We start from the raw sequence: 25,684 nt of genomic DNA on the forward strand, positions 1-25,684 counted from the left end.
ATGCTAATATGTATTTTAAAAATGCTTTATATCAGATATTTCAAAATATATTAACGTAACTTTTGAAATGTAAATTTTTCACTACTTATTAAATGGGAAAAAAAGATGCACCAAAAATGACTGAGAGGGATCCTGGGCTAAGGAACAATCCTGAATTCCTTTATTCAGGCAAAAGCATAAGCCACAAACAGGAATTTTGCCAGAAAAATTAACTCATAAAACAATTGTCACCTTTCAGATTTCCTTCAAACCAATGCTCTCACATCTCAGGGAAAAAAGGCAGCTGTGAATGAGAAAGTAGGCAAAAGAACCCTAGCTGTCTATAACTTACAGTCTTTACTAATCTGTCACATCCTTTAAGAGTTCGACATCTTTTTGCAGTCTAATGCCCTTTCGCAGGCACACATAACCACTGAACAACAGTCACGTAGGTCCACGAGTTATATATACGATTACAGTATAGTGATAACCAATTTCAGTAAAGTCAGCATAATTTACAGTCAAACTATGCAGGAAGTGCAGAGGAAACCAATTCCCCAATCTATTATATAAAACAGTTTGCTGAAAATATGAAGAAATCTTCTCCTGAGAGAAAAATCAGCAAAGTACAAAAAATAAAATGCACCATCCTTGAATTTTATTTTGACTCAGCCTCTTCATCCACGAATTCAACTAGCGGAGCGTGTCTATTGGCCTGGGCACCTTCTTGGAAATTAACCTTTTTTATCACTCCTGCCTTTGGAGCCCTTATGGTATGCTGCATAGAAAGAGATCAATAGTGAACCAGCAGAGTACTACTATTTTTTTTTTTTTTAATTTCCCCCTTTGGTGCAATTAGAACAGAACACACTTAAGTACTTCCTCTGACACATGTATGTTTATTTATTTTAGACCTTCTTTTAAAATGTTATCGTAGACCTTTTTAAAGTTTTATTTTCTCATCAATATTTATTTTCAGCAGTATACTGGGGACAAAAATGCTATATAATGTCATATTTTGAAGTATGAACAGCTGAATGTTATTTTACTACACTAATACTTTTTATTATTATAATAAATACCAGAAATAATACAGTTTTAGTCCAAAACATTAATCATATAGCAGATTTGTTCCCTTAAGAGGAATCTACAGATTTACTAAAGATATTTCTGTTTGTGGGCCAGGAGGGGTCTTTACTGAACAGGTATTTAGCAAAATCCAAATGAAATACAAATACAGCTCCTAGTGATAGTAAAGGAATAGTATGTTTACATACCAATCCCCAAATTGGTCTACTTGCATTATATCAGGTTAGTTTTCCATTGAAGTTTTGTTTCTAGGTAATTCTCTAAATAGGGTTAGCCTAATATCAAAACATTTAATATCAGATATTAAATCCTCATATCTAAGCAAGAATTCATTTAAATAATAATATGCTTTTTGAATTTTTCATTTTATATTTCAGTAACACTGAAAAAAAGAGAACAATTCAGATAATGTCAGTCAGGTATCAGCTGAAGAGGCGCAAACATTTAACAACCAATCGCAAATAATTTTGGGTGTAAATTTTTTAGTGCACAGATGTTGTATTTCATGTAATTTTATTGTAATTTACAAAAGGACATGATAAGGGAAAGGCAAATTCTCTCAACAATGTTAATTCTGCTACCACAAACTGAAGTTTAGAATAAACTAACAAGCAAACCAAACACCAGTTCAGGCTACAAAAACTGTAATTCAAGAAACTTGAACCATGGTAAAGCAATGTGACAAGATATAATGGCCAAAATACTAGTCCACTGAATGCCATCTGGACAATTACAAAGAATCTTTAGTGTGCTCTTGGTAAAACTTTATGTAAATAATAATAAAAAGATTATAAACAAAAAAAATCCTGGGCATATGTACAAAGTCATCATTAGCTAAATTTCTGCATGAAGTAACTGCAGACATTACATATGCTTGTATCACAGCGAGCGAGAGACATACCTTGATTTCTTGGGAGGGAAGAGAAGGACTGACAAAGCTAAGCAAATGAATGTCAAAACATCTGCAGAATAGCATGGATTATATAATCATCATTTGTTAATAAAGTAACAGCAAATATAATCCTCTGAAATCTAGTCAGACCCAACACTTGTTTTAGAGCATATAAAGTGATACTGATATCTGCAAGCTACAATCTGCAACATACTTCAACAATGCAACCACAAATAATTAAATTATGACCAGATTTTTATTTTCTCAGTAATTAAAAACCTTTTGTATGTCACTCACCTCCATTTTCATAGCTATCATAACCACCAGAGGGTCTCCAATCTGAACCTTATCCCCTGCTTTCACAAACACCTACAATTCAAGAGAAAATTGGGAAAAAATTATGCATGTCTGTACCATTAAAAACCATCAGCTGGATCTTGGCTAGCACAATCCACTGAGCGATTGTGGTTTTGCAGAACAGCCTCATAGTATCTTTATGATTGTTGAACTGGGTATCCGAGTTCTCTAGCTAATACTCAAGGGGAATCGGAGGCTATAGAAAGAGGTTCAGTAACAGCTAACAGGATGACCAGGAAGCCATTTATGTATCAAAGAAGAAATACTAGAAGAGACAATGTATATTCTACCCTTTCTGTGCTTAAGAGCTTCTATTTTGAGAAGAAACTCTTCCTGGAGCCATTCACTACAGTTGTTCTTAAAACAAAATCCAGAAAGTAGATTGCAGGAGCCACCTAGTTTTTCTGCAAAAATTTTGATTTAGAGTGTTCACTCAGTATGTAAAAGATCCTCTGTGAAAGGGTTCATGCCTTTTTATTGCTAGTAAAACCCTTTAACTACTAAACTCTCTTGGAAATCTGTTTTCTGTTGAAACTTTTCTACTGTACAGAAAAATACGCAAGACTTGCTCCTCTAAAGAAAAAGAAACAAAACCAGAAACAGAAGCAGCAAAACACACAGCTTAACAAAAAAGGCATTTCTGAATATTTCTTTTTTTGCAAGTGCATCTAGCATCTCATTCTTTTGGTTAGATGAAATGGATCAAACAGCCATTAACACTTCACGGAACTTTGACTCAAAAAGTAATTAAGATGAAGAAAAAACTTATTTAAGCAGTAGGATTAGTTAAGTATTCAGCTTTTCCAGAGCTCCAGAAAAAGAAGACAAGAAGCCTGAAAAACTCTTGGGTGGCTGCTGAAAAGTCAGAGTAAACAGGGCTTTTTCCAGTTGGGAGAAGCCACACAGCACTGACATTTCTGGCTCTCATTCTTTCCTGGCACTACAGAAGCAAGCACCATTTCTGGAAGACTGAGCTTGTATACATATTGGAGAATTAATTTCCTACCCATATTATTATAATTACCTTTTCAACTGTGCCCGTCATGGGCGCTACAGCACCACTTTGCATTCCCGCTGAACTTACTGCAGATAAGTACTTGGGTACAGGAAGGCCAATCTGGGCACTACCTTCCTACAGAAATAAAATCAATAACGTAAGTTAACAACATAAAATAATACCACTAGTAGACATGCTGACATACAGGGAAAGAACAGATCCCACTTTAGTCAAATCAGTCAGCTGTTTAGGGTGGCAGGCTACTAGGGCCAGGGCAGCAAAAAGCCTGTGGGCATGCTTCCTGCTTTGCCAACGTCTAAGTCCTTAAAAGCCACACCCACTGCTGCTAAGGACCAGCGAGGAAGGAACTACCTTAGTCCCAAACCCGCACCTCTTCTGTTCACGCAGCAACAGCACAGAAGGTTTTAGAAAATGAGTAAAGCTGTTTGCACAAGGGGTAGGCAGGTTGCTACAACAGGTATGAAAGACATTAGCATCTTCATTGCCAAGCACTGTCAATACAAGCATTTCACAATCCACAATAAAATGGATTCAGCGCTAAGCTTAGCAAAAAATTCTCACTGTCATTCAAAATCTCTTGATTCCTCTCAGACTTGCTACCCAGAGTTTCCCAAAGACTCGTTCTCCCCCACATCCTAAAACTCCTGTGATTTCTTCTAGATCCCCCACCTCAGACTCCACTCTAATACCAGAGGAAAACTGAGCTTTGTCATTCCAGCATGAGTTACTTTATCCTCATCATTGGAGCAGCAAAGTTTTCACTGCATTCTTCTGGAAGTCTTAAGGGGCTCAGAGCTAGAGGTTAATTATTGAAACTAATACATAATAATTTACTTATTTAGATTGCATTTTTATTGAGTTACTTAAAGCCCTGTAATCTTTTTAACAGCAAATACCAGCGTAATCATGCAAATTAGGGTACCTCCTCTTTCAAATGCCATTATTCATGCAATGCAGATAATGCCATGGTAACTCATAATTCCGACTTTTTAATATTACCTGAAGGTACCCTTCCTCAGACCAATATCAATTTCTTTCTAATAATTTAATATTAAAAATTAAATACACTGAAATAAAAATACCAGTTACAAGCACTTTCAAATAATCAGTTTGAAGTAATTGCTACTGTTCTATGACAAACTTAGATACTTGACCATTTTAATATTTTGTGTTCCCCCCTCCCAAACCATCATTTGCAATTCTGATTCACCTAATCGTATTTTAGCTTTCTAAAAGTAATTACTTTCCACTCATTGACCATAAGCAACAAACTTCTACTTAGAGCTATAAATCCAACAAGTATCAAAACATTATGGGCCAATGTAAGAACTTGAAATTATGATTCTCTTTCACATCCTCGTGCGATTTATATTGTTCATTTACATGGATAAAACTTTGAAATTTTATACTTGTGATAATAAAGAAAGGAACTTTACCGGAAAAAATAGATAAATGGTGTTGTCCAAAATGACCAATTTGGACTTACACACTGTTCCATTTACTGAAGACCTCAAGTAAACTGAATCACCTTCATTGAAGATCTCTCCGGAAGTCAGGAATGTTTTATCTTGAATCTGGAAGTTAAATGCTTTTATAAGGACAAAGCCTTACCCTTCATGAGCTCTAACACAACAACCCAAAAGTTAGTATTTGTAGTATGCACTCATAACATTCATAGGTAATTGTGGAATTAAAAAAAAAATTTAAATCTTATAGATCCTTTTTTTTTTTTTTCCAATTAACAGAATGTATTCTGTATCCAATGCAATCAGCTCAGAAGATTGCCTAATATGCTCTCCGAGGACAATTTTTATCACAAACTATGCAAGAGCACTCAGCAAAACACAAAGGTATACTATTTCTCAGGAAAAACAAAAACCCAGAATATTCTGTTTAGTGATGCTATTAGAATCCAGTATTTTTAATTTGTCCTAGTATCTTGACTTTCTTCAAACTGAAAAATCCATACTATTCACCTCACATCAGAAGTTTCCACAATGTTTACAAAAGACAGGTAACTTGGAAGCTTATAATACAAAAACTACAACATACTCAAGTAAACCTACAAAGGAGCAGAGGAGAGCAGTCATGGAGACAGTGTCAATTAGACACCAAAACTGCAAATGGAAAGGTTATTTATTTGTAGGTAACCCTTTCATCTACATCAATGGAAACTGCACCTCTGCCACAACTTCAGAATATAAAGACAGTAAGAATACGAACATAAGTGCATTACATTTAACTGATCTTTTCAGTTGTACATCTAACATCAGTGAGCAAAGAATCAGAGACTTGCTAGTCTTTCAGGATGTTACAAGTAGAGATAAAATTCAGTCTTCATTTATACAGTCGCATACTATTTTTCCACTGAATGAAGACCTTATGCCTTAAAAGGATACTGCTGATCTGATACTGACCTCTGAGAAAAAATCCTTTGCTTGATCAGTATCCTGAGCAGGGGCACAAATTAGGGCAATACCCTGGGCAGCACTGTGACTGCTTGCCAGTTCCATGGCCCAGCAACCTCCTCTGGTTGATTTGCCTCAGGACAGGTGGTGTAGCACTGCAGAGGCACTGTCCCCCTCATGATCAGCTCCCAATTCTGTTTCTCCATCCATTATCTCCAGCTTCTCTCCATTTCCACCTCAACCCCCATTCTTCCTTCTTCCCTGGGAGTCTACATTCTCCCCAGTTGCATTTCCCCTCCCCAAAACACCCCACTCTACATTCCTTTTTATTTTTTGCTGACATTACTTGTATGAGATAAGCCCAAAGCATAAAAGCTCTCCTGCATTATGTATGTAATCAATACACTCAGAATAACCTGGGTATTACTTGAGGGATGTGGGTTATCTCACTATTCCTATCAGTAGAAATAAAGGTATAAGGGTTTTAGTTACCCAACATGTGGTTATACACATGAAAGCACAGTAATTTTCTCACTATTCTTCTAGTACACTCATCTCTATACAGACTAAGCAGTTCATAGATACTGACTTATTCTCATAATTCTCCTTTTCTGAATATTGGAAATAAGAAGCTGAACTACAGAGAGACTGCATTCCCAAGCATGCAATCATTTTGGGTGCCAAATTTGAGATAAAACCCATTGGACTCCAGGTGATGCAAGAAGGATATTCAACACTCAGCAAAACACAACCCCCATAAGCCACACAATTAAGACGCTATCACACACACACAAAGAAATCTATGTTTAAAGCATCTTGAGTTGTATCCTGTAGGAACTCTATAGTCTAGACAAAGAAGCCAAGTCTATGGGGTATCATTCAATTATTTAACCCGATTTACTACTCTCATCATTCCTCATCTCATTTGGTAATAACTTTCCAATTTCCATCTTCAAAAAAAAAAAAAAAAAGAGTTATCTTACAGATAATGGTCTAGAAAGCTTTTATTTATCCCACAGGAGATCCATCTCATGCACAGAATAAAGCAGGAGTCCTGTGGAAAAAATGTCTTTTTAAATGCAGATTTACATCTAACTTCCAATGTCTTAGAAAGACAATTTAAGGAAGAGAAAAATAAAGAGTAAGATCTTTAAATACTGGAAAAACAAATGCTTTTCTTAGCCTTATTTTTAGAAGCATTTTAGTAGCTCTTCCACGCCAATCCAGCATCTAGTAAATACAATTTCAGGCCAAAATAATAGTCTACAACAATGGCTGCAAGCAAACAGAAAATGGAATCCTGTATTGGTAATTACCAAGCAACTTTAATAACAGTTAACAGCAAGAGAAGTCTACAGGAAACTGATTCTTCTTTTATCTAATGAAACATCTGAAAAAAATTGGACTTGTACCTGCATGTTGTATGACCCTTCTTGATTGTAACTTACAGCTACATCCACAACTGTTCAATAAAACAAAGTATGTATATGTGAGTAGGTTTAATTATAGGATCTAGAGAATAATGACATATAAACAATATTTAGTCTACCTTTTTTGATAAAGTGAAAGAGACCTACCAATACTAAAACAACTATTTTCAGATTAGCTTAGTACATACTGCAGATTTCATACTGAATTCTAGACAGTTTGTTTTTCAAAGATGAACACCTGAAGTTATGCTCTGAAATCTATACTAAGTTACCTGGACAGAGAACAGATTTTTAATGGGAAAAAGTGCTGAATACTTTCACACCAAAGTGAAGTTAAAAAAAAAAAAAAGTCAATGGCACTCAGCTCTTCTAAAAATCTCAACCTTATTCATATAAATGATGAACATTGGTAGTGTCATTTGAATTTGGTTTATATCTCCTCAAGATCTAACAGTGTGGATTAATCATGCAATTTTGTGAATTCCCTGCTTAAATTGCATAAAACTTATACTGCTTCTATTTGCTATTTCTTAGCCTGAATTTTCAAGCACCAGTTGAAATAACTTTATCCATCAAGTATCTCGTCTCCCTCCACACACATTTTATTAACTTACTGTTTTCCCCATCCAGCAGAGAGAGTTTTCTAGTATAACATATATTTATTCTTCTACCAGTGCTGGATGCAAATGGCGAGAACTTATCTAAAACACAAAATATACAGAAACTTTACTTTCATTTTTCTTTGGCAAAACACAATACTTAGAACTTAAACCATAAAATCACAGCCCTACTACTACTACCATCATACTTATATATTTATATTGCACATAAAAGATTGGGGAACCACTGTAATACATAGTTACAATCCCTCACTCAAACTTCAATGCTGAATAAACTGAGGCTGTGTAACCTGCAGAAAACATGACACTAAGAACAGCACTTACTAAGAAGGATATTGACTGTTCTCCATGAACACATCCTTGAACAGGACAAGAAAGCATGGGAATCAACTGCAACATAGCAGATTCAGATTAACCTTCAGGTAAAAAGTCACAACTGTAAGAGTAGTCAAACACGGCAGCAAGTTGTCTGGGAAAACTAAGGGGTTTTCTATTAGTGTTGTTGAGAATGGATCAGATATACAGCTATCAGATATTGCCTGATTAGTTAATTGTCTCTTGAAGCAAGGGAATAGTGTATGGGAATCTTTCCAATCCCACTCTACCATGTTTTCAGGATAGTTAAAGTGGAGGAGAAAAGAAAATTAATGAGGTTGTTGGCAGCATGTATTAGATTTATATGAAGTTTTTGTTAACAGCAATCACATACCCCACTGTTATAGCCATTAACAGTGTCAGAACTCAAGAACGTTCAGCTCCTGGAGTCCTGTTCATTCCACTAAACCTTACCGCCTCTCCCAAACTTAGAATCATAGAACTGTTGAGGTTGGAAAAGACCTTTAAGATCATCCAGTCCAACCATTAACCTAAAACTACCAAGTCCACCACTAGGCCAGTTAAGGGGAGAGGAATAATTAATTTCATGTTTCCTGGCTTGGTGGCCAGATTATTTTTTAATGAAAGTAAAACTAGGAATCATTAAGGTTCAAAAGGACCTCTAAGATCATCAGTCCAATCATCAACCCAACACCACCATGCCCACCAAACCATGTCCCAAAGTGCTACATCTACCTGTTTTTTGAACACCTCCAGGGATGGTGACTCCACCACCTCTCTGGGCAGCCTGTTCCAAGGCTTGACCGCTCCTTCCATGAAGACATTTTTCCTAATAGCCAATCTAAACCTCCCCTGACGCAACTTGAGGCCATTTCCTCTCATCCTATCACTTGTTACTTGGGAGAAGAGCCCAACACCCACCTCACTACAACCTCCTTTCAGGGAGTTGTAGAGAGCGATAAGGTCTCCCCTCAGCCTCCTCTTCTCCAGACTAAACAACCCCAGTTCCCTCAGCCGCTCTTCGTAAGACCTGTGCTCCAGACCCTTCACCAGCTTCGTTGCCCTTCTCTGGACACGCTCCAGCACCTCAATGTCTTTCTTGTAGTGAGGGGCCCAAAACTGGACACAGTATTCCAGGTGCAGCCTCACCAGCGCCGAGTACAGGGGAACAATCACCTCTCTGCTCCTGCTGGCCACACTCTTCCTGATACAAGCCAGGATGCTGTTGGCCTTCTTGGCCACCTGGGCACACTGCTGGCTCATGTTCAGCCGGCTGTCTACCAACACCCCCCAGGTCCTTTTCTGCCAGGCAGCTTTCCAGCCACTCTTCCCAAGCCTGTAGCGTTGCATGGGGTTGTGCCCAAAGAGCAGGACCTGGCACTTGGCCTTGTTGAGCCTCATAGAATTGGCCTCAGCCCATCGGTCCAGCCTGTCCAGGTCCCTTTGCAGGGCCATGCTACCCTCCAGCAGATTGATGCTCCCACCCAGTTTGGTGTCATCTGCAAACTTACTGAGGGCACACTCAATCCCCCCATCCAGATCATTGATAAAGATACTAAACAAGACTGGCCCCAAAACAGAGCCCTGGGGAACACTGCTTGTGACCGGCCGCCAACTGGATTCAACCCCACTCACCACCACTCTCTGGGCTCAGCCATCCAGCCGTTTTTTTACCCAGCAAAGAGTACACCTGCCTAAGCCACGAGCCACCAGCTTCCCTAGGAGAATGCTGTGGGAGACCCTGTCAAAGGCTTTACTAAAGTCAGGGTAGATGACATCGACAGCCTTTCCCTCAGACTCCAACAGAGTCAATTTTACCTCTGAAGACCTTGGACACATTGTAGGAATAACAGTGCCAGATACTCACTGTTTACGCTTGTAAAGAGCAAAGAGTACACAGTGACACTGATTACGAATCTCAAGGTCTTCCAGATAGTGCCTATCTGAAGTGCTGTAGGAAGTAGTCTGTACATTACAGTGGTTATATATTCAGTACCTGCCCCTTAACAAAAGTTATAGTCTGTTCTGTGTGCAAGTATCTGACAGATGCCAGAATGCAGAACCCTGAGCAGGCACAAAGTAAAGGGAAAAAGGGAGCACGCAAATTAAATAATCACACGAGTTCACAGCACTGTCTCATCCAGTCACAAGTAAAATAAAACAAAAGAATGATCCTTACCATCTGACTGGTCTCTAAAAGCATCTGTTAGCATTTTCTCTTTCAGTATGAGTCCTAGAGCTGCCTGACACATAACTTCATGTGGGGTTGCCTTTTTGGTTGGAAACAGTTCATCATGGTGCTGAGGAATGAAATTAGTGTGCACATTTCCAGCCTCAAACTGTGGGTGTCCTGACAGGCTCAGTAAGAAATCAATATTGGTGCTTAATCCTACAATCTATAAAGAAAAAGAAGCATATTGCCAAACTGAAGTTATGAATGAATATACAGCTTTCTGCTCAACTTATGTATAGATGAATCTTTCCTCAAACAGTACCATCAAAACACAAAGTTTATCAATAATGTAATTAATTCAACTGGTCTGTTTTATTACCAATGAAACCATTTCTTTCAAAAAGGAGAGGAAAAAAAAAAAAAAGAAAAAGAGTAGCTTTCTCAAAAGCACTGTTTTCAAAACGCTGCCTTTGCACACTGTGAAGTCAAAGAAAGTTTCCCAGCAATAGTAATGGGAGGTAATGTAGGAAAAAACCCTACTGTTTCAGAAAATCATGCTCTGAGTATTTAAAAGAACATCACTAATTTGAAAAGTGCCTCTTATTAAAAATTAGTTATAATAGTTTCAGCTATTCCATATTTGATCTTCTCACAGTAACAAATGGGAACAGTGACTTTCATAAATTTACTAGATACTATCCATTTCCCATAGTGCAAAATACCTAAGCAAGCAACATGAAAACAGAACTAATTATTTTAGAGAAATCAGTGAAACTGCTAACTATATTGTGCTGTCAACATTTATTGACAGAACTACTATGAAAATTCTGAAAAAAAACCAAGGGAATTCTTTTATCTCTTTCACTTGCAGAAATCTTCATTTTTAGCTAAAACAACAGTCGGCCAAACATTTTCAGTACGTCAATTGTGTTTATGTTGTTGATTTAAAAGTGTAAATTAATTCTGCACAAATAATATTCAGTCTCACCTCAAGTCAAATTTTCTGAATTCCGCTTTTGAAAACAGATACAATACCTGTAGTTTTTATAGGCAAAAAAGGGACCACTTCTTAAAAAGAACTGAAAGCATTAAAAATTCTCCATTATTTCTTTACCACATGTATAGTCTAAAAATTTAATTGTTTTTATAAATTAGAAATTACAAGCAAACATCACCTGGCACAAATTCCACCTACAAATTCCTTCGAGAAAGGTCACACTACAATTGAAAATGTTGTTGTTTAGCCTTACTCTTCTACGAAGTCCCAGCAGCATCATCCAACTAAAGATATCACAAACTTAAGAAAAAGCTATGTGTAAAACTGGACTTCACACTTGTCACTACTCACTCCACCAATGAATACAGTTTGCAAATTAGAAAAAAATACAGCTTCTGCAAACAAGTAATGAATCTGAAACGGCAGTGGCAATGCAGGCTCCCTCTTAGAAACCACTTTTGGTTTACTGTAGTATTTTATCCGTATTTTGTTAGCGCAAGATGTTCACAAGTTAGCTCAAGATCTGAAACCATACTGGGTTCCTTTACTTACATTATATTGATGCAAACTGTATCGCAGCTTTCTCAGTGCTGCTTGACGATCCTCAGCCCAAACAACTAGCTTTGCAATCATTGGATCATAATGAACAGAAACCTCATCACCTAAAATACATAAAAAAAAAAAAAGCTGTAACACTAAACCAATTATTTCTGAAAGCTGGTAATGCATAGTACTGCACACCATATGGCATTAAACTCTGACACAACTGATGGCCAAACTTCTCTATGTTCTTAAAGAACATTAATCTTTAATGATGAGACCTGGCATTTCAATTCCAAGGACAACTTCACTACAGACTTTTGTAGAGGTAACATTACTCAAATTCAGTTTTCGTTATTGCAGTCAGAATGCAGGATTGATAAATTGTGATGAGAATATAATCAGCATGATCCAATGGACAATCACAAGGAAGAGTAATTCTGTAGAGATTTGTCTTTGTTAAAACACCCTGTCAGACAAACTTATTTAGGCCAAAGAGGCAAATGCTTACCAAGAAAAGCTTTTGATGTGAAATATTTCTGATTACACCACTGCCTTCAGTTTTACCTTGTCTGACTCCAGTTTCTATCCTGGTGCAACTATCAGGTGGTGGCGTGGATAAGTGCAACAATGGCCCAGCCCCTGGCATAAAGTTGTTATTAGGGTCTTCAGCATATATTCTAGCTTCAAATGCATGGCCCCGGAGCAGAATCTCTTCCTGCATTAGGGGAATCTTCTCTCCTGCTGCAACCTGAAAACAGTATTTTTTTTTTTCTTTAATGCGGGATCAATATTCTGAAATGCCAGTGTATGAAATATTTAATATCTTTCTTCTAAACATGAACAACTAGAAAGCACATTAAAAAAAGGACAAGGAGAAAAAAAGTGGTAGGTCATAAAAGCCTAATTCTGAAGTTATTCCTTCCTTTTCTCTAGGAGTCACCAGTCAAAGGATTTTGAATTATTATTGTGTAAATCGACTTCCTAATATTTCACACAGCTAAAACATAATGGAAAAACAATCTAACTTTTTTCTACCAGTTATGTCAAAAAATAATTACATTGTTTAAGTTAAAGCCTGGTCAACTAAGGCAAGATTTTATTAGAGAAAAATTGTTCCAAAAGCAGATAATAAAGTGGATTACTGGCAGCCAGCACTACTGGCATAAGCTGTTGATTCTTCTGTATACTGAGGGACCTGTACATTTAAGGGAATGTTATCTCCAAGGGGACTTCTAACAATTTAAGAACCTTTAATGGGGAAGGAAACATCATTTTATTGCTCAAAGGAATTCATATTACAAATACAGGAATACCAACGAATACCAACACCACCCCAGTTTGAGCCTAAAAAACCAGGGAGTTTAGGGACAAAATAGTAACAAGAAGCCTGCTGCAGTTCAACACAGAGGAGGCCCTTTAGCAGGAAGCTACACAATTACCATCTACATGGGAAAATACATGTTCCTATTAAAAAATTTGTAGCAACATTTCATCTTCTTTTGAAGTGTCGGGGGTTTTCCATACTCTGCCTTCTGCCACCAAACTATGGATTTCAGCAGACAGGAGAATGTAACTTAGTCTTCAAAGACAGAGTACTGTACAGATTCACAAAAATAATCTCTCCAAGAACTGACAGACATATTCTATCTATTGACTCATTAAGCCACATGCCAAGACCACTGAACCTTTCCACCTTCTCTCTTTCTCTTTTTTCCAGTATTGTTTGATTCCTGCTCCAACTTGGCACTCAATGCTCAACCCAGATCAGGAAGCCAAAAGTTCCTCCTTTTTGCATCAGCATTTGCCATTTTAGTTTCCTTTCTGGTTATACTAAACACTCCCCCACCATACTTAAGCTCAACGTGTGCTGCTGTCCTCACTTTTGGATTTATCTAACCAGAATTGTTTTTCATTTCCAGTTCCCTAAGGTCCGAAACTTCCTGTTATCATTCAAACATGCGGGTAACCTCTCTGCAAATTGGGTGTGTGAGGAAATGGCCCGTTTCCAGTCCACACAACTATACATTTCTTTTACAATGTGACTATACTGGTATAACACCAGACACATGTTTCTGTGAACAGTTTTCCTCCTATGGCCTGATCCAAGAATGATTTTTGGGCCAGAGATATATTTGAACTAGAGTTTAAAAAAATTTTCAGCACAGCAAGGGAAAGATGAGGACCCTACTCCTCCTACTTTCCATATTCTCTACAACCTCTCTAAATATACTTTAAAAAACATTTTTTCTCTACACAACTGGAAGAAGACTTTGTTGGAATTCAGAGCATCTACACAATACTCTACAATCAAATACAGTAATACGAGATATTACTTCGGAGCAAAGGAAACTCTACCCAACTAGCTCAATAAATGATGATCTGAAAATGTATCTGGTCTCTCATAGGCAACATCAAAGAGCACTCACTGCTCACCAGACAAGAGGAATTCTACATGTAAAATCAATTAACACTTACCCTAAGCTGCCATTCCACCAAGTCTGTTCCAGTGATCATCTCTGTAACTGGGTGCTCTACTTGCAGTCTGGTATTCATCTCCATGAAGTAAAAATTATGTTGGGAGTCCATAATAAATTCCACTGTTCCTGAAGTATTTAATAAAAGGGCACTTCACCAAAACAAGACTTTTTCAGAATGGACATCTAAGACACATAACAGATTTATGCCAGGACAAGACTATTATTTCTAATCCAGACACACTGAATTTCATTAAATTCTCTACAAATTATCTTAAAGGGTCACACAATTGAGGTCTGAAACCAGAAGGGTTGTTTCCTTGCCCATTTACGCATCCTGTGTATCCTGTGCTGTTTAGCAGCCATTCTCCTCTACAGTAACAGCTGCATTTTGTTAGAGCTCTAAAAAGTGCATCGAGATTCTTTAAAGCATTGTGTATATGTATTGGGCATGTAATTATTTTTTAAAAATAAGTAGCCAAAGAAAGCAGTGAGAAAAGAAAAGTCACAAATAATTTTAGCAGGTTGTTTTTCATCTGGGATAGTGTGGACTTTACAGACAGTGAGTTGTGGGTTTATATTCAAACAGTAAAGCCTTTAAAAAAAACAAAACAAAGTATTATTCTTTGTATGATGGAAAAGAAACTATTTTTCTCTTGCTCTGCTCAAACTTACTAACATTCATAATGCTCACTTTCCAACAACAATCCAGTTGACTGAATTATATGCTCTGAAATTTTTTCATTCTGTTCTTCAGCTGCCACTGGTCTTGAGCTCAGAACAGGTATCCTAGTTTAAATTTGTAATTACATCAGAATTAGCTATGTGATTACTTGCTTGAACCTCAAAAAATAGGGGGATGTGTGTCATAGCCTAAAACAATCAGATGCCATTTCCCTTGAGGCTTAAAGTCTTACTAACTTAAAAGCATACCTCTGGAGCAGCCATACCTCCAGACTTACCTGCTCCCACATAATTCACTGCTTTAGCTGCTTTGACAGCAGCTTCTCCAAGTCTCTTTCGAACTTCAGGATTAATTCCTGGCTGTAAGTAATAATACCAAAGATTATAAATTATTGTGAATTTTGGTGATATTAAACCTATTATGCATGAATATTTGGTGGTATTTAGCAACTGTAGTGAAATCCTTATCAACATTATACTTGAAATCTACATAATTTTTCACTGAGAATCATTTTCTAAAGAAAGTAATTTTTTCAATTAGAACATTTTCTACAGCAAAATTAAACCTAGTACTGAGAATTACAAATAAATTACCACCCGCTAAATAAATTTGATGGGAGTTAGCAATTACTTTAAAAATATGTCAGTTCATAAAAAATATTATAAGAACTTTCTGCTCACCCCTGGTGCCTCTTCAATAATCTTCTGATGTCTTCTTTGCACACTGCAGTCTCTTTCAAACAAATACACTGCATTGCCATGCTGGTCACCAAATACTTGGACTTCAACATGCCTGTTTCATAATAATAAATGTTTCAACATATTTCAATAAAGCCCTAATCCTGTGACTGACTTCACCCAGACTTTGAACATGTACACAGTCCTGTACACTGCAGTAGGACTTCTTACAGGTTTAAATGTCCACCCTCAAACAGCCAAAAATGTAGCAATAAGGCTACTATTATGCAGGGTTTCAACTGTTTTAGACTTCTGCAATCTCCTAAATGAAATAGGATTCTACATGCCAGCTACTGCAGTGAAACCTCATGGGCCACAGGATAAACAAGATACATACCTAAAGGCTGCTACCTCTTTATTAGCTATTTTATTAAAATAAAACTAAACCCACTTCACTTTTATTTGATAATGATGATTTCCCTCATAATTTACCATGTAGCAATTCACAAGAGGCAGCAGCCCTGGCTCAGGAACAACATTGTTTATTTCAACACGCAATTTCAGAGGACAACTATTAGGTGGTAGAACTTCATTCTGTGTATAAAACTATAAAAAAATCTGTCACCTTTCTGATAATCCTCTGATGCTGGCAAAAGAAATTTCCCAGGAATTTAATGAGATTTTTCTCATGCCCATCTGCAGCATAAGCAGGCCCTCAGTCTGTTTAGAATAAATGCTTCCTTTATTGTGATGCTTCAAGAAAAACAGATGTACAGTACAAGAGTATCAAATAGACCTCTGTGAGAAGTTCTTTATAAAAAATAAATTAGCTCGGTTTCACAGGTCAGGCATGAGCTAAAGACTACCACTTCAAATCACTATCTATCAAAATAGAGAAAGATTAAATAACTAGTTTAGGACACCTGAGGGCAGCAGAAACACCATGACAGCCTGATTCAGGTCTGTAGTTTAAGTGCTATGCTTAAGTACTACTACTGTGTCCAGTTTTGGGCCCCTCACTACAAGAAAGACATTGAGGTGCTGGAGCGTGTCCAGAGAAGGGCAACAAGGCTGGTGAAGGGTCTGTAGCACAGGCCTTACGAGGAGCGGCTGAGGGAACTGGGGTTGTTTAGCCTGGAGAAGAGGAGGCTGAGGGGAGACGTTATTGCTCTGTACAACTCCCTGAAAGGAGGTTGTAGTGAGGTGGGTGTTGGTCTCTTCTCCCATGTAGTTAGCGATAGGACGAGAGGAAATGGGCTCAAGCTGCGTCAGGGGAGGTTTAGGTTGGAAATTAGGAAAAATTTCTTCACGGAAGGAGTGGTCAAGCATTGGAACAGGCTGCCCAGAGAGGTGGTGGAGTCACCATCCCTGGAGGTGTTCAAAAAATGGGCAGACGTGGCACTTTGGGACATGGTTTAGTGGGCATGGTGGTGTTGGGTTGATGGTTGGACTGATGATCTTAGAGGTCCTTTTGAACCTTAATGATTCCTAGTTTTACTTTCATTAAAAAATTATCCAGCCACCAAGCCAGGAAACATGAAATTACTACTCTCCCCTTAATTGGTTTAGTGGTGGACTTGGTAGTGTTAGGTTAATGGTTGGACTGGATGATCTTAAAGGCCTTTTCCAACCTAAACGATTCTATGATTCTACTATAAAGTGATTTTTTTCCTAGATGTAAATCAAGTTTAGAAAGCTTACTCAAGGAGGAATATCAATGTCATTAAACATCACTGCCATGTCTCCCAAACAGTGGTATTTTAATTCTTATCATTCAAAACCAAGTCAGTACAAGAAATTCAATACATTATAAAAAGTTTTGACTAAATTAACACCTGCCATAGTGCAAATAAAACATACAAGACCAATTTTCATCCTACTACTAAACCAGTTCTGTTTATTTAACAGTAGAATAAACATTAGTGTTTATGTTAAACATCGATTTCTCACCTTGGATTATCTACAAATTTCTCAATGAGCATTGCATCATCATTGAAAGACTTCTTTGCTTCCCTCCTGGCTGATTCTAGTTGGTCCAGAAACTCCTTTTCTGAATGAGCAATTCTCATGCCCTAAAATACAAAACAACAAAAAAAAAGCATATCTAAATGGCTACAAATACAGTACACAGTAAAAATCCTTGCTGTACACAAACAGGTACATGACTAAAACAGCAAGAAATGAGCTTAACAATAACACTTTTCTCTTCTTTCTTAAACTTTAGCAAAATTGTGTATAAAGTTCCAATAAGATATTAAGTCCCATTGAAAGCGCCACTAGAAATGTAAAAAAAAAAATTATCATTCCATTGATATGGATGAGTACAAAATTCTATTTTATTCTTAAATATCATAGAAATTTTCCAAGAGTGGCAGAGAAAAACTGATTTCATTAAAAATAAATACAGCCATTTTGGAAATAAGTAGAATTCTCTATCATGCCATTTTTATAGAAATTTATTTCAGAGTAAAATCAGATTTAGACAAGGAATTCACCATACATTAAAAAGTGTCTAGACCCAAATACTTAAATGGTATTTCTAATCACTTCTTATGCAAGATTTAAAACTGTTAGCAAAAAAAGTCACAGAAGCTATCACAAAGTAACAATTTAAAGTCATCTAGTTTCACACAAACAAATCCATAGGACAACTTTTCTGCTTATTTGAATTACTGGAGATCTACTGAAATAAACAAAACTCTTCCAATTTATACCAGCTCATTATCTTGTGCGTGGCTGCACAACAAATGAAAATGAGATTTCGTAGTGCCCAACTGGACATTAATAACAAATTTTAACTGAAAGTAGTTTTCCAGTTTCTTTGTTTTGAAAGACTTCTTTTAGAATATTCAGTTACAGATACCAAGACATGACAACTTTACACCATATGATAAACAAATTAGTTTCTTTACCTTTCCTCCACCTCCACGAACAGCTTTAATCATTACTGGATATCCTATTCTCTTGGCATGTTCCTTTAGACACTCATCTGATTGATCTTCTCCATGATAACCTTCAACAACAGGAACGCCAGCAGCAGACATTATAGCTTTGGAAGTGCTTTGACAGAATAGTTTTATGTTTAGAATGATAATAATAATTTTTTTTCTTACTTTAAGCCCCAAACCTGTATATGTTCCCAATGTTAATTCTCCTCACAAAAGTAGTTCCACTGACCTCAATGGGACTACTTAAATAAATGGGTTACATATGATTTGATTGTAGTTAATCAAATGTTTCAAATAGGGATTTTTTTCTCCAAGCCCTCCACATAAAAGTAGTCCGTTTCAGGCTTACTGTTCTTTCCTATCTTTTGACCCACAGTATGGAGGCCAAAACCTAACATTTTCAAACACCACCACCGTATCCTGCCAAAACTGTATTTAAAATTGTACAAAGGCAAAAAACTCTTTTCATGATACAGGCTCGATTCACACCACGCATAAAACACTCAAGCATAACAACTGTAACTTCAAATATGCATGCAAAACTAGTTAAATTACAGAGGTAATTTACTCTGACATTAGGAAGTGATAAAAAATGCTCTGAAATTAATATTACATGGTTCATGTGTTGGTAATAACTTTATTTCCATATTCTTGATTTATTCTTCATACCCTGGAAACATTTCTTTGATCTAAGTAACTAAGAGTAAGATCCTCTGTGATGAACAGAACTTATCACCCCAATTTACATGAGCCACAATAACCGCTGATGATATGGCATTTCTTTTCCACCGTTCTTTTGACCAATATACAAGATGTCCAATCTGACAGCTGAACCCTTACCTATGTAACATTGGAACGCCCCAATTCTGGAAAACTAGAATCGGTTAGATATTTAATTATCAAAATCCTAATAACTGAATAATCATGATTGTTTCTATGTCTGTAGGAATCCCACATCTATAAATCTGGAGCTTACTCCTTTGAAGAAAGCCATAAAAATAAAAGACAATGAAAACTGACAGAATAAAACAGTTATGGAGCAACTGGTCATTTGTTAACAAAATCAGCTTTGCCAAACTGTAAATTGCATAACCATGTAACAAATCAGAAATAGATACCTCTTAATACCCATATCTCTGATAGCAGATGAAGGCGGACCTATGAAGATGATTCCCTCTTGCTTGCACAACTCTGCAAACTCTGTGTTTTCTGAGAGGAAACCATAACCTGGATGAATAGCCTAAAATAGAATAATGTTACCAGCCTGTTTTTGTATCAGTTTAGCTTAGAAAACCCTGAAACTTCAGTAGAGTACTAAGGAGACACATGACAGAAACACCATGGGTAAAAATAAAGAACTAAAGAGCATGGAAGTAACGGAAGATTTAAGGCCCGATCTATTTACCTGTGCTGCTGAGACCTTGGCCACCTGCATTATTTTCTCCATGGCTAAGTAACTCTGCTGTGAGGGTGCTGGACCAATGCAATATGCTTCATCTGCCTGTTACAGAAAAAATACATAGAATTCAGACTGTTTATTAGATAATAAAAAGCAACTTTAACTGAATTTCTGAGCTAATTATACTGTTTATCAGACTGCTAGCATGCAACAGTTTACATCACTGCCTCTCTTCATGGAGAGACTCAACTGGGTGAAATAAATTCTGACTTTCTTCCCAAAAATCAGAGTCCATTCTCTAACCCCCAGTGGCTACTCTGGAGTTGGAGAGTCAAACTTCAATGCACTTTGTGTAAAGTGGTCAGGTGCTGAGGCAGAGACTAGGCAAACTTTTATCGATTCAAGGAAAACTTGTAAGTAAATCTACAGAGGTGAAAATCAACTGCATTAGTACACACATCTACTTTCACATTAAACTAATTAATGAGAACTACTGTGGTGAACGAACGTTAATCAGAAATTTAAGGAATATGCCTCACCATTGCTACATGCATGGAATTTCTGTCTGCTTCACTATAAACTGCTACAGACTTCACACCCATTTTCTTTGCTGTTCGCATCACTCTGCATGCAATTTCTCCTCGGTTTGCGATAAGAATCTTCCCTATGTTGTGACCTCCTGTTTAAAAGGATGAAGCACAGTAAGTGATTTTTAAAAGAAATATATTGTTAAAAACATTTCCCGAAATAAAGAAATTTTAAAATTCAGATTTCTTTTTCATCATTTATAGTGTTTATAGCATTTCTTTCAATAATGAAAAACACATGCTTCGCCCAAAAGCATTTCCATGTTAGTCTTGGAATTCTTTCCTTAGAGTCCTTATGCAGAAGTATGTTTAATTTTAATCTTTTTTTTCTTTTTAGAATTCAAGAAATATATTCTAACCCTAAAACAGCACTTAAACATAAAAGTTGATGCTTATATTTTTCCTGTGTACTTTCTGGACCAACTAGGAAACAATTAACACCTGCCCCCGAAGTGATTCACATTTCTTTCGAGAGCACTATTCCCCATTGATACAGTCACAAAGAAATAACAAGGTATGAAGTTTTTTGGTTGGTTTTTTTTAAAACAGTGACTTACAAGCTTCTATTAAGTCTCATGACAGCAGTTAAAACATGGTAGAAATATAAGGCGAGCACAAATATTTTTAACTTTCCTTCATATACTGTTTAAATACCATTATGCCTAAAAAACAATTCTCACAGACTTTGCAACATTTGTATCAGAAAAGGACTCAAGAAGAAAACATCACAAAAATAAAGTTTTCATTAAGTTGAGTATACCTAAATATGACAGATAAAATTATTCAAACTGTTGTTTACACAGTAAAGATGACTTCTGCTAGGTCACCTACAGACTACTGTTTTTAAAAACTATACAAATATTGAATATTTGTTTTAAAACACCTAGTTTTTCAGCAACTAATGGTCTAAAACTAATTGTAAAATTATCTACATTACACAAGCAATTAAACCTAGTAGCTAAAGAAGCTGCACTTCATACCTATCGTTGAGGCCCATTTCACAAATCTTTGTACTTCGTTCCATTGCCTGTACAATTATAAACACACAGAAGTGTTACAAAAGTATACAAAGAAGTGGCAACTGACCTACTTTTATTTTCAGGTGAGAGGAGGACAGCACTAAAACATCTCTGAAGCTTTTGATACAACTATTTACACAGAACATATTGAAGTACAACAAGGAAGGTTGTACAAACTTCACCAGATCTCTCCTTAGATATTTTCATTTAGACACCACAGAAATTATCCCCTTGCCTTTTTAGCAGCAAATTGGAATAGTCAACATACTTTTTTTAAAAAAAAAAACTCTTTAAGTGGACAGAACAGCCACCATCTGACAGTTATTAGAGAAAGCAACTCAAAGTATCCAGGAAAGAAGACATAAACAACCACAAAACAGAAAAGCTTAAAAAGGAAATAGGACTTGTGTATATAGGGAAAAGGTGCAAGAGTGTTAAAGATAACAAGAAAGAAGAGCTATGAAGGGTTTCAGAAATTAAAAGTTAAACCTCAAACGACTAATACTAAAGAAATCTGATAGAGAAGGCTAAGTGGCTGGAAGAAACGCTAGAAGTAAACTCCTGGAACTGGTTTAATTAGCATATAAATCAACTTTGGAATCTTGGATCAAGTCCAGCAATTCTTATAAACGATGTCAGACAAAAAGACACGAGACGTCCTTGACACCACACACCATAAGCTCGGTTTCAGTAACAAGAGGGGAAATTAGTGCATCTCCTAAACTAATAACGAGCTGTCACGGTCACCAATTCCTCCTGCACAGGATTACAGGCAGCAGAGGGGTGGCTGTGGCGGCTGCTCAGCGGTGGTTATCAGACCCCAGGCACTCAGGCCGGTTTCGCGGAACCTGTACCAGTTGCTAAAACCATGCTGAAACGAGGGGGGTTTCTTCGCTCTTTCTTTCCACAGGGAAGCTCGGGGTACCTGTACCCGCCCCCCCTCCACACCGGCGCCACCGAGCAGCGGGGCCGGGCGGCGGCCCAGCTCCCTCGCTCTCCCGAGGCGCAGAGCCCCTTCCCCCCTCCTCCCCCGGGCGGCCCGGCTCCAGGCTCGCCTTTGGGAAGCCGCCCCCCGCCGCCGGGCCCGACAGCCGCCGCCGTCGGCTCCCCCCCGGGCGCGGCCCCAGCCGCCGCCGCCGCCGCCCGTTAGCCGCCGTTAACGGCCGCGGCGGGGCGGGGGGAAGGAGGCGAGGAGCGCGCCGGCCACCCCCGGGGCAAAGCGAGGGGGCGCAGAGGCAGCGCCCGCCGTCCCCGAGGGGCCCGGCGCGCCGCGTCCCGTGTCCCGCACACCGCCTCCCGCCGCCCCGCACTCACTGACGCCGCAGCGTCCAGAGGCAGCAGCGGCCCCGCTCGGCCGCCAGCACCAGCGCCATGTTGCGAGCGCGGAGGCCGGCGGGACGGAGGGCGTGCGCGCCAGGCCGGCCGCCAGTGGCTGCCGCCGCAGGGGCGTGCTGAGGCGGGCGGCGGCGGGGAGGGGCCGGCGGGCGGGGAGCGGCGAGAGACCGCGCTCGGGGGGGAGGGGGGTGACGGGGGAGGAGGTGGTGCGCTCGGTCCCGAGGGGACCGGGAGAGGGGCGACATGGCCGACTGGTCGCGGCAGAGCCAGGAGGAGGGGGGCAGGGGTCGGATGACACCGAGAAACTGGGCACTAAAGGGCAGATTCAATAAAATTCATATAAATGTGAAGTGATGCACGCTGCAGGAGGACTCCTGGCTACATTTGTGGAAGCATGGGCTCTGAGCTGACCATGTTCCTTCGGGAATGACATCCTGGGTTGTAATAGAGCAGTGACTCAAAACGTGAGGGTGGTTGGGAAGGGCACAGGGATGCCCAGGTACCCTAACATCCCTGTGCCCCACGCCCCAGCTCAAAACTGCATCATGTAGATGGAAGAGGCTCAGATTGTTGCGGAGCCAGCGCATCCCACCCGCTCGTGAACAGAAAGCAGGCAGGATGGGCCCCGCTGCCCCGGGCTTCGCAGGTTTGGTGGTGACCCTTGTGCGGGCCGTGCTCACCCTGCCTGCGCGGCTCCAGCGCAGCGCCCGCGCTGAGGGGCCCGGGCGCGGGCAGCCGGGCCTTCGGTCAGGCCTCAGCCGCCCGTTCTTGTTTTCCACGTCAAGCTGGATCTCGTAACGCAGCGAGAAAAGGAAGGGTGAGTCCCCAAGGTCACTTCGTTTGCCTCAGTCACACTGATTTACGGAACCTAGGTTAACAATCATGTTCAGATAAACTGTGATACTGACAGACTACGATAAAGCTTTTCCAAAGTAGTATTTCACATGACCGTGATTTTAATATTAATTATAAAGAGAAATTAAAAACCCAAACAGTAGCACTTAGTCAAAATAAGTATTTCTAGTTGCTGTTTACAAATAGCAAAGCAACCATGCTTCTTCACAAAAGGAATACACAAGCTATCAGTTGTAATAGTGGTATTATTCAGCATGCGTTATGTGTTCTCTGTACTTGGAAGCTTTAACACAGTTTCTTACATAAAGAGCGTTCTCGGTATGCAGGTATTCTCGGCTTGTTCCACTGTTGCTTTTTTTAATTTGGCATGGTGACCTCTCACACCAGCAACTGAGTGGTTGTAGTAGGTTATGCGGACACCAGACCAGCCTGGGGAAATCATCTGGTCCCTTGAACCTAACTGCAAGAGGTGGTGGGTTCAGCACTTTCTCTAATGATGAGATTTAGAAACTAAATTATTAAGTTAAGCTACAACTTTTCCATAATTCATTCACTTCATTCTTCTTCAACATAACATGCTGACAGCATGGATCCTACTTTTTCTTTTGAAATCCAGATTTTTAAAAACTTCAGCATGTTTAACTTGTCTCTAAACACAAGATGGCAGCATTTTATGTCGTTTAACATTGAGCATTGGGAAGAGCTAAAGATATTTTACAATACATAGAGGTGGTGGAGGAGGAGTTTATGCTTTGAACAGTAGAACTAATGGAAGTTGCAAACTCATTTATATTGCAGATCTGCTCTTGGTGAAGGCATCCTGCAAGCGTGGCTTTTAGGGCTTGCGAAGTCAAGTGGGATCGCCAGATTATGTACGCAGCTGTCTGAAAATGCAATGTAATAAAACTGAAATGCAGAAAATAGTAATTTTCTCACTGACACCAAGTAGTATGCTTAATGTGCATGTACATAGATGGAGGCACTGTGATGAACCTAGCAGTGTACTGGATAGGTTGGACTGGCAACATTTTAAATTTTATTGTGGAAGCTTGGCATATTTTGAAAGCTGCTTTAGATTAATAATTTGAGTATTTTTCTCATTACTGTTTTTTCCATGAGCAGCTTATGAACATCATAATTTGTTTGAAATACTAATTTATTTTTCTTGAGGAGATGGGAAAAAAAGTCATTCTATGGCAAAATGCATGAGGTTAGACATTGGCTGGACTCACGAGTGATATTCTTCAGAAATTTCTGGGGTATAGGAAAGCCCCAGCAAAGCTGAGGTTCAAAACCAAGATCTGCGTCTCTAATCTGCACAGATTTTCTGAGTCAGATTGAACATTTTCCATTTTCCCAACAGCCATTTATTTTGTTTCTGCATGTGGGAAAAACAACCCACTGCTTTTTAAAATTTTGAAGAAAGAGTTAGGTAAGAAACTGAGCCAATTAAATTATAAGTTAATAAAATACTTGGGATCTACCAACTTCATAGGCAATAGGACTTGCAGAAAAAGGGAAATGCAGGTTTTGTGACATTTTGTGGCTAGCTGGGAAAGCCCAGGTTCTGGTGAAGGCCCAGCAGTGTGAGTGTTGCTGTGGCTGATAAACTTCAGACATGCATACCGCTGCATTATGGCATGCAGTGGCCACAGCCGTGGATGTGAGAAAGAAAGTGTAGTCTCCAAGTGTCTTGTCACCTTACTAGTGAGGGTTAACTTCACAGAAATCTTTCTCACCCTTGTTATTTTCCTCAAAGTGATGCTTTAAAAAAATACTTCTTTTTTCTTCTAGACACTCTGATGCAAAAACGTTTCTCCAGTGGATTCGAAACCTTTGTGCTTCTGGGACAGTCCATGGTGT

General features: G+C 38.7%; 1 protein-coding gene across 1 annotated transcript; it reads right to left on the reverse strand.

Annotated features, from left to right (window-relative positions):
• Positions 1-447: 447 nt before the first annotated feature.
• Positions 448-20,621, reverse strand: MCCC1 (methylcrotonyl-CoA carboxylase subunit 1). The gene is made up of 17 exons (XM_075716314.1): positions 20,565-20,621; positions 20,032-20,127; positions 19,745-19,866; positions 18,591-18,738; positions 17,629-17,750; positions 15,682-15,793; positions 15,279-15,360; positions 14,318-14,445; positions 12,407-12,590; positions 11,852-11,961; positions 10,309-10,525; positions 7,788-7,874; positions 7,156-7,205; positions 4,772-4,909; positions 3,342-3,449; positions 2,258-2,329; positions 448-757 (listed from the first exon to the last, which is right to left on the reverse strand). Exons 1-17 carry the CDS (start codon positions 20,577-20,579, stop codon positions 638-640), a joined length of 1,911 nt encoding a protein of 636 aa, XP_075572429.1. The 5' UTR covers positions 20,580-20,621; the 3' UTR covers positions 448-637.
• Between the last annotated feature and the right edge of the window lie 5,063 nt (positions 20,622-25,684).

The sequence above is a fragment of the Pelecanus crispus genome, chromosome 9 (genome assembly GCF_030463565.1).
Source record: "Pelecanus crispus isolate bPelCri1 chromosome 9, bPelCri1.pri, whole genome shotgun sequence".
NCBI classification, from domain to species: Eukaryota; Metazoa; Chordata; class Aves; order Pelecaniformes; family Pelecanidae; genus Pelecanus; species Pelecanus crispus.